Source organism: Limulus polyphemus, unplaced genomic scaffold (assembly GCF_000517525.1).
Source record: "Limulus polyphemus unplaced genomic scaffold, Limulus_polyphemus-2.1.2 Scaffold1118, whole genome shotgun sequence".
In the NCBI taxonomy this organism is placed as follows: domain Eukaryota; kingdom Metazoa; phylum Arthropoda; class Merostomata; order Xiphosura; family Limulidae; genus Limulus; species Limulus polyphemus.
Window position 1 is genome coordinate 61,355 of NW_013666728.1, and position 10,624 is coordinate 71,978.

A 10,624-nucleotide genomic window follows, 5' to 3' on the forward strand; every position below is an offset into this window, starting at 1 on the left:
TGGGTGGTCCTGGAGTTACAATGGACGGAATGGAGACGTACAAGTTACAGAGAGATAAAAAAAAACAATAAAAAACGATATGTATGACGTATTTAAATATACGAACCATCAAGCAGTCACATATTGGGTGGGCCTAGGTGCTGATTGAGCGGGCCATGGCCTGACCACGCCCAACTGTGGCTACGCCCACTGGTGTTTTCTATGAACAGGCCATCACGTTATTCAATTCACATAAACATACGCGAATTCCAGTTTAAAGGTGTGTTTGAATTATGTATTACCATCTTCGTAGTGATGTGCATTCTGTGAAAATAACTCATTTAATAATCACTGTAGCACTTCCTTCTCGTAGTTTTGGAATGTACGTATTACTCTATTAGAGTTTCATATATACAAAAAATGAAAAACAACAACTTGAATTAAGCTTGTTGTTCGAAATTGAGCACTTCGGGCTAAAATGGTCATATGTTTTTTTTATATATGCCTAGTCAACAGTAATAAAATGACATATCGAATTATGAGTACTGGGTATTTTAGAGTTGAAAGATACCTTATGTGATATATGATCTAAGTAAGAGACCCAAGGTTCAGCACAGCCATCCTAAGTTTAAAATTGCTGACCAGATGGGGGCAACCTGTCAGGAAAACTGGCCAACTACATAATTACACTTTTAATAATATGTTTGTTGAATTTTCGCGCGGAGCTAATCGAGGGCTATCTGCGCTAGACGTTCCTCCACTTAGAAGCGTGTCTACAGGAAAAGCAGTTAGTCAACAACACCCACCGCCAACTTTTTGGATAATCTAATCAAATAACTGGGTTTGACGATTACTCTAATAACACACTCTCAGCCCCAAGGGGAGGAATGTTTATTTTGTAACTTACTGCAATGAATATTTTGGCAATAAAGTTAGAAAAAAACGACCTTTGCTGTCTATATAATAATAAAAATCTTTATTTCGGGCGTTTCTCACGGTTTCATCAGGGCTAGTAGTACAAGAATTGTAATTAATACATTTTATATTTTAAAAACGAATATGTACTGATGCCAAATGTTAAACTGTAAAGTTGTAAGCAATAACTTTATATCGTATAAGGACACGAAACATGTAAAATCTAGGGGGCGCTGATAAACTTTGCAAATATTTATTGTATTGCACTTTCACTAAGTACTTAGATATGTGTTAAAACTAAAAAAAGCTACAACATTGTAGAACATGTGATAAAGTCAAACAAAAACAATGTGTCTTTATGGTTTGAAAAAATCGAAATTGAAGTTCAAAATAATTTTTGAGGCCAATATAATACATAGAAAAATAATCATATCATACATTCTAATATATATATAAAACAAAACCTTTCAGAATAGAATAATTAACCCCTACTGATTACCTAACATTTCTTACTTATTCTCTCTCAGTTTTTTAAGTTCTTCTACAAGCTTGTGACTCCAAAGGTCACGCTTCAGGAAATTGGCAGAAGAAATTTATAAAAGAAATCTGATATTCCAGTGTTTTCTTTTATATATATACGCACACACACACAAAATATTTGTAACCAGTCAGATCATCATGAGATACAAATACATTAATTTGTAATTTATAGCTGTCAGGCTATAAAAGATACTTCCAAAACTTATAATAATGCATATATTAAACAACAACAACAACAACAAAAAAAACTTAAAATATTAGGAGAATTTCCAAGTTTTCCTTCAAGTTTAGACTCATTACAACAAGTCTTTGCATGAATGCTTTTCCCACTCGATCTTCTGTATAATGCTTCCTGAGCATTTAATACACAATTCTGTGAAGTTCTTTGAATTCATTATTAGACTGAAATGTTCGTTGCATTTATTCGTCACTGTTATTGGTTCCATTTCTGACATAAGCTCGCAAGTGCTTAACATAATTAAACATTAAAGATGCCATAGTCTGGTCAATTAAATACTGGGGAAGCCAACCCTAAAAGAAAGAAAGAGATATAGTAGCAGAAAAAGGATTATTTAATCATGTAAGTTAGCAAACCACCTAAAAATTATAGAAGCTTATATAAATATGATTTATAACTAACAAACTATAAAAATTTATTTGTTTATAATTAAGCACAAAGCTACATATACAGGGTATTTATGCTGTGCCCACTATGGGTATCAAAACTTTATTTTTAGCATTATGAGCCCAGTCTTATCACCGAGCCACTGGAGTGCAATATAAAAATACTAAGGTTTTTAAAACTTGTTAAAAAATTAAATATTATGAATTACAGTTTATTTCCAAACTAAGAAATAATTACAAGTGACCACAATGAGATGAATAGTAATAAAGGTAAACAATTATTGTTTCATAATTAGACAATTACACGGAGTTGTTTTAAATGCACTTGTGCTACGAATTTCAATATAATACAATAATGTTGTTTTTAAGAATTTGTAGTGCATACTGGAGGGTTTAAACATTTGGGCAATAAATATAGAGAAAATTACCTTCACTCTCCAAGCTAATAGTGTTCAAAATAAAAACTTTTTATTCCAGCCAAGTTTTCTTTTTTGTGGCTTCTTCAGAACTAGTTGTAGAAATACTGTTATTGTACTACTAGCCCTGATAAAGCCATAATGGTAAAAAGTGGGCTGAAATAAAAAGTTTTTGTTATTATTATCTGAACAGTAAAGAGGATTTTTTTTTCTAAATGTAAATTTTTGCTCATTATAAACCGTGTGATTTAATGAGAAGACACGGGAGAAAATTATAGTTACAGTAAGAAAAGTAAAATATGATTATCACCTTAAGATCTGTGTTCACCAACCACTGCAGGTGACACGTACTCCCATCCACCGGACTAAATACATAAACACTGGGTCCATGTTCCCCTCTATAATAATAATGATGATGTTATATTTGTTTTAAGGTTTTAATTATTTACTTCAGGATTAAACTAACATATCTACCACAATAAAACGTTTTAGTTACTCTTAATCTGTCTATAAACTACAATTAGTTATTTTGGAGGAGTTTTCTCACATTGAAAATCAATTTCATTTACCTGTAGTAACGATTTGAAATACATAAAAAATTGACATTTCTCCTCTCTTCTGAGCACTACCTATTTCACAAAGCTACCCAAAACAAAAACAGCAAAGTTAACAAGTTAAGTATGACATACTAGAAGAGATATCTTGGTAGAAATAAATTTTCAAAAAAAGCTGCTACATTATAAAACAATATATAATTTATATATATCCCTTGTATGTCCGCAACACTTTGATAGTTGGAAATATGGAAAGAAAATTTCACTTTTAAAAAACTTTTCAGAATTTACTATGAAAACCAATAAATGTCATTATACCAAGAGATTAGTACTTTTAAATAGAATTATAAAAAGAAGAATTAATTTTAAAGTGTACAAACTTCAAAAAAGAAGACTTTCGATATCACCACAAAAACAGTCTCAAAGATACGATACTCTATAACCCAAGCACTTTCAGTTTGCCCCTAAAAAGAAAGATCCATCTTTCAAAAGTGCTCAAGTTATTTGAAAAACACTTAGGTTCAAGAAATCAAGTTAAAAAAAGATATGATACCCTATAGCTTATACTTGAATTTTACTGAGTATTCAGTAGGATTCTTTAAATGTATGCTTAAATTTGTGTTTTTTTCACAGGGATTTTGTAATAGTTAGGATGTTGCAGAATCGAGGTGGGTCTATTATTAGTGCTATGGTGTCTGTAACACACCCTAGCATGCCTCCACAAGCCAAGCATGTCAGGTAATGCAGTTATAAAACTAAAATAAAGTTGTAAATACATGATTTGGTATATTATATAAATCTATACTCTTATGTAGAAGTTATTACATAAATATTATTACTACTTCCACTGTTATGCAAAGGTGCATGTTGTAATTATAAGAAATAACTTAAGTTGTACACCATAGAACTTATAACCTTGATATTTTTGAGACTGACTGGAATATTATTTCTACAAGAAAAAGATAGAAAACATTGAATTATTACACCTATAAGAAGATTAATTTTGCTAATTTCTGTTCATATAAAATTTTTGTTTAGGACATATGATTTACTAGCTGTAAACAGTAATAAGTAATCATGAATAAAACCGTATTGACGATTTCGTCTTGAGCATGAAATTGGTTAGATGATTATAATTTTTTTTTAAAGTGCACCGAAAAAGAATTCCAAAGCAATGGAAAATTAGAAGAGGGAGAATACAGCTTTTAATTTTTTTCTGATTTCAATTATCTTTCAGAAGTATAAAATATTTTCAGGAAATATGAAATTGTTTTCTTTCACTTTTTACTCTTGAATCTTGAGTTGCCATAGTAAGATGTTTTTATCAGCATTCAAGATTTAATATTAGAACAGGTTGAAAAGGGAATTACATAAATGTTAGTGAGGGACATCGTATTGAAATATAAACCCATTTCCATGAAGTGCTTTAATCACCTGCAGAATAATCTTAAAATACAGTTCTAGAATATTCATAACTTGTTTTTCGTCAAAGGTATTTTTTACACTGTTAGAGAGATGACCCCTTCAGAAAATGCCAAACTACCAAAACAGCACTGTCATGTAATTTGTACAGTACCAAAATCAAATAGTCTGTAAAGACAATGTTTCCTCAGAAGTCCAAAACAGGAGTCTATGATGTAGATTTCATAACAGAACAAAAATAGAATAATAATTTTGAACTTTCTTGATTTGAAATTTATCAAAGAAATGCCTTAACCCTATGTGCATGAGTGGAGGTGCACACCGTGACTTTTTGCAGCATGCTATTCAACATGGTATTATGTATTTGATATCAGATTTATCAAATCTATTCATCTTACCCAACATTTCTGATTTAGTGATCATGGTAGAAGTGGGTAAATAACAGATACAGTATGCAAAGATTCTGAAAAAAAACTGTAAATATGCATTTCAGAGGTTCTGGAGATTATGCAAACTGTACGATGAATAAAAGTACATTTATTCTTCACATAAGCAACACTTTACACTCTGAATCGTCAGAGTCTGAGTCAGACTGACATCGTCATTTCACAGATATATCTTGAGTACAAATACTTTTGTAATACTTGTCTTTTTTTGTACATTTTACTAAAAGCTTGCCAAATTTCATGCAAATGCATGTAGTAAATTCACAATTATAATCTATATTACTTGTCCAATACGAGGTCATATCCAATGGACATATATTACTTGTCCAATACGGGGTCATATCCAATGGACATATATTACTTGTCCAATACGGGGTCATATCCAATGGACATATATTACTTGTCCAATACGGGGTCATGTCCAATGGTTTTTTTTCTCTTCTATTGAAAAATTGTTTGGAAATATTAGTAATCAGTTTCAAAGAAGTTTATTTTTCTCCTAAAGTTGTCCATAATGAAATATTATATTTGGGTGACAGCTGTTGATCTTTGGTAAAGAATATTTTGGAAGGAATGGAAATGACCAATTGAAAAAACAAATTTGGCATTATCTTTCATAAAAGCATTTTTAGAAATTATAATGACAATAATTACTTGGATTAATATTCCAAGATGAAAATAGAACTTACTAATTGATAGTGAAAGGGGTCATTATAATATTTTTTAGACCTTTAATCCATTATTGCAAAATAAAATGTTCAAAAAATCATATCAAGACTGTTTTGGAATAATTCCTACTCTGTTATCGTAGTAAATGTTTAAGTGGTCTGTGAGCACTGATTTGTTTAATTTTTGTTGGGTGTATTGTTCAAGTTGCTGCAGGTTTCTAAGCTTTGGACATCATTAATGCTTTATTTATTGATCTTCTTCATTAATTTTCATCAGCAATAAAGCACTACATCTATTGGATATGACCCCGTATTGGACAAGTAATATATGTCCATTGGATATGACCCCATTTTGGACAAGTAATATATGTCTTCATATTGTCAAAGATTTTTGAAAAGTATTAATAATCCCATATTTCTCCCACTTATTGTATCTCTGTACTGGAGAAAGACAAGAATGAGGATAATCCTTGCCTCAAAAAGTGATTCAAGATCTTTTCTACAATATTGAAAGCGTGCCAGAATGGAACCCCACAATTAAACAAATGAAGGTTTTTAAATTAGGCAACTTTTTTCTTTAAGTGATAATTACTGTAATTTTCCTGTTGGTAAAAAAAAATTATTTTTAATAATGGAGAAAAAAAACACTTCCATATTTAGTCTAAAAGTGTAATTGTGAAACTTGTATACACAAACTTGAAGTGATAGTTTCATGCTATAAAAGACACTAGTTGTTAAGTTGATTAGTTTTGAAGTCACTGCAAGAAGCTTTTAAGCTTCTTAATTGTATTATTCAGGCTTTTACTGATCATTGCTGCCCTAGTTTTAATACTTGTTATTAAATTTTAGGTTGTGTAATAATAAGTTATATGGCATTTTGGTGGATGGTAGTAAAACGTCTGTATGTTAGTGAAAGATGTGCAGAGTTTTTCTTGTATCTTTAAAATTACACCATGAAGTCAGGGGTAGGCATAAGATTGGAAGGCTCTTTAAAAAATTACTGGAAGTTATTTGTGAAAGTTAAGAAGACTAAATAATATTATATTAACCACACTATATATGCTGTATCCAATGCCCACGAGGCCTTTGGCACAATACCAGGGCTCATTAGGCTGGCTGGAATTTGACAGATGTAGTACTTGTCAAGACTATTTACTTGTCAATTACTTAAGCTTACTGTTTTGTCATGAAATAGATTAAGTTGGTGAACTTGAGTAACAGAAATAAGTTACTAATAATAACATTTGATTCTTATCCTTTTCCAGGTTCTTCAAAAAATTGACAGTTATACAGATATTGTTTACATAGTTGCCACAGATGGAGCTGGAGGCATTGTTGCTAGCAGGTAGTTTGTTAATGTCCTTTTTAAATAATTAAATATCATTTATGGATGTGAAAGGGAAATTTGTAATTTTTACTTTGCCCTGTAAAAGAAAGATGATAAATGGTTAAAGTATATATATATATATTTAAAGAAAATAATACATAATGACTACTTCTAAAGTCTAGCTATTTGAAGTAAACATAGTAGACTGACTTTAGGTTTATAAAAGTCTATCAAAACAACTGTAAAATAGTCTAATTCAAACAACAACAGCAACTAGTCAACTAGGTTAATTTAGGTTTATACAAGTCTATCAAAACAACTGTAAAATAGTCTAATTCAAACAACCACAGCAACTAGTCAACTAGGTTAGTTTAGGTTATGTTAAGTTTATAGAGATCTAGCTGTAGCCCATCAAAAAAAAGATGTAGAATGGTCTAGTATAAACAAATACAGCAACTAATCAACTATGTTAATTTAGGTTGTGTTTAGTTTATAGAGATCTAGCTGTAGTCCATCAAAAAAAATGTAGAATGGTCTAATGTAAACAAATACAGCAACTAACCAACTAGGTTATGTTTAGTTTATAGAGATCTAGCTATAGCCCATCAAAAAAAAATGTAGAATGGTCTAATATAAACAAATACAGCAACTAATCAACTATGTTAATTTAGGTTATGTTAAGTTTATAGAGGTCTACCTGTAGTCTATCAAAACAGCTTTAGGACAATTGAATATAAACACATACATTGACTAGTTAACTAAGTGCCTTCAATGGCAGAGATTCCGACCATCAAATTACTTTAAGGAAACTTTAATGCTGCAACAATAACATAAAAAACTAATAAACAATCTTATGAAATGCCTTAGATATAAAAGATGTATGCATAAAAATTTTAAATCAAGTTGACTATACTGTATGAATGTAAATTCTTTACCTAAACAACTTTCTTTCATAATCAAATTTGTGGAATACTAAACTGTGAGCCTTTGATCTGGCATAAATCATCTTAATGAAACAAACTGTAGAAATTAGAATTTTTTTTTTTACAAACAACATAATTAAAATGAGTATGCCACAGATACGATCAATATGTGGGTAGTTCATATCTAAACAATAACTTCCCTTAGGAAAGTGACCACACTATAAATTAATGGCTTGAAGCTAGTAATAAAAACACAACAAATTAAGAGCTATAACAATTTTGAGAACTTAGCCCTTTTGACTTGCCCCTTCTATGAATGCATCGAGTAAGCTGGTAGCTTACAGTGAAAAAACTACAACTGAACGATAAAAATCACAAATAATTAGTCTAGTGTAAAAAGTTACAGGATCAGGGTAACTTGGCTAATATCTAATTCTTCTCTTCACAAATGGTTCAAAATCAAGTTATTGAAAATGTTAGTAAGAAAATCCAGTTGCTCGAAAGAGACCTTCAACATACAATAAATATCAGGAAATATTAAAATAATGAAGTATGAAGAAACGTCACATAATGCTTGAACTTGTATATGAGAACAAAGTTTATCTCCACCTGGTGGTACCCAACCATGAGAATGTTTACCCATAAGAAAAAAAAACAGTTTATTACTGATTTTGTACTAAAGGTCAGTTAATTTTATATACTACCTCAATACAAGTTTTCAATTTTTTAAAATAAAATGCTGGTACTTTGTGAAGAATATATGTATATTAAATGTGATTAATTTGTTATCAGCAGGTACTAGCAACGAAAATAAGTAGATGTGTATTTCTTTTGTCTGGTTCAAAAAAACAACTTGATATTTTACATATTGAAACAAACACTAAACTAAAACAGCACATCAAAAGTCAAATATATGACTTCAAAACAAAAACTGGATATAAATTACCAAATTATTTGTCCATGACTTACACTTCTCTTTTCTAATTATGTTGTTTGTACTTGCAAGCATAAAATGTTAATTTATTTGCAAATGGAAAATCACCAAATAATAATCTATACATAGGTACATCTTCGTATTTATAGGGCAATTCCTCGAAACTGAAAATGGCAGAAATAAATTAGTTGATAAAAACAAAAGGAAGCTTTGACATTATTTAGGCTAAACATTCAATTGACAGTTAACTTCTACCTCCCAAATTAGTGATTCCCTACATTTAAATACTTAATGTTCTAGACATACTTTGTTCAAATACTCCCCTCCCCCTGAGTATTACATTTGCATTTCCATCACTTATAACTCACATGAAGTAATAACAACGTTTTACACATGACTCATAGAGTTACAAGTCTACGACAAATTGTTTTCAGCTAATTGCTATCAAGAGCTATTGAATGTGAGAATTTTACTTTACTGCTTTTCTCTTTTACCACTTTGTTATGTAGCTCTGCTTAACGTCTTACCTTACTTGATTACTACAACAATTCATCATAGTCAAGGTTTTTAATGTCACTTAGAAGTACAAAACTCTTATCAGCTTTAGAAGAGAAAAAATAAATATGCCACTGTCCAAGTCAAGTAAAAAAAAAGAGGAAATTGATTTAAAAATCATGCTTTTAAGCTTGTATAAAAAAATTATTATAAATTCTGGGTCACTGACTTATTAATTAATGTAATCAGTGCTCACCACAAACTTGAAAACTTTACCATACTTCGAAACTTCTCGGCTCTGGACGATATCTTCATTTACAAGTTTTTCTGTCTTCCAGCTTCCAGTAGAAATAATCTCCAGAGCCTCTTCCATGGCTTCATCAACTTTTATTTTGTACTCCACCCCCTGAAGTAGAAGACAACAGTTTTATTTGTGAAGGTACATTAAGTAGAAATTAATGAACTCCAGAGTGTAGTAATTTTAGGCACAAATACAAAGTGTGGTCTTTACGTGATACATGACAATCCAGTAAAGATCTTGCCAATGACATAGCTGTAACTACATGTGTGAATGTTGCCTCCACACATTAGCATGAAGTGGCCATAACTGGCCCTAAATGACATGTAACAGTTCAAATACCACTGCTTAGGAGAGATAACCAAACAAAAAAATGTTCAAATGGCTATCAAACTTCAAACAGTGGGATAACAAAGCTGTGGGATGGTGCATTTCAAAACTTCAAACAGTGGGATAACAAAGCTGTGGGAGGGTGCTCTTCAAAACTTCAAACAGTGGGATAACAAAGCTGTGGGATGGTGCATTTCAAAACTTCAAACAGTGGGATAACAAAGCTGTAAGAGGGTGCTCTTCAAAACTTCAAACAGTTGGATAACAAAGCTGTAGGAGGGTGCTCTTCAAAACCCAAAAGTGAGATGCAATTGAATAACACATCAAACAAAAATGGGTATTTGGCCTAAAGCATAAACAAACTGAATCATTGGTTTTATTTTAACACATTCCTTATTAGCTTTGGTAACATGTCTGTGTAGTCTGTACACTACAAGTACACTATGGTCACTTGCATTGTCTGTATACTACAAGTACACTATGGTAACTTGCGTTGTCTGTAGACTACTAGTACACTATGGTCACTTGCATTGTCTGTAGAGTACTAGTACACTATGATAACTTGCTTTGTCTGTAGACTACTAGTACACTATGGTCACTTGCATTGTCTGTACACTACAAGTACACTATGGTCACTTGCATTGTCTGTAGAGTACTAGTATACTATGGTCACTTGCATTGTATGTTGACTACAAGTACACTATGGTCACTTGCATTGTATGTTGACTACAAGTACACTATGGTCACTTGCAT

General features: G+C 31.2%; 1 protein-coding gene across 1 annotated transcript in view; it reads right to left on the reverse strand.

The window, feature by feature from the left end:
- Nucleotides 1-961: 961 nt before the first annotated feature.
- The window catches only part of LOC106462203 (steroidogenic acute regulatory protein-like), a 30,623-nt gene continuing 20,960 nt past the window's right edge, over nt 962-10,624 (reverse strand). Inside the window, exons 9-11 of the mRNA XM_022389393.1 lie at nt 9,500-9,649; nt 2,785-2,892; nt 962-1,965 (exon numbers count right to left, since the gene is read on the reverse strand). Coding sequence (XP_022245101.1) covers nt 1,855-1,965; nt 2,785-2,892; nt 9,500-9,649 — 369 coding nt within the window. The 3' untranslated portion in view covers nt 962-1,854. The remainder of the gene's footprint in view (nt 1,966-2,784; nt 2,893-9,499; nt 9,650-10,624) is intronic.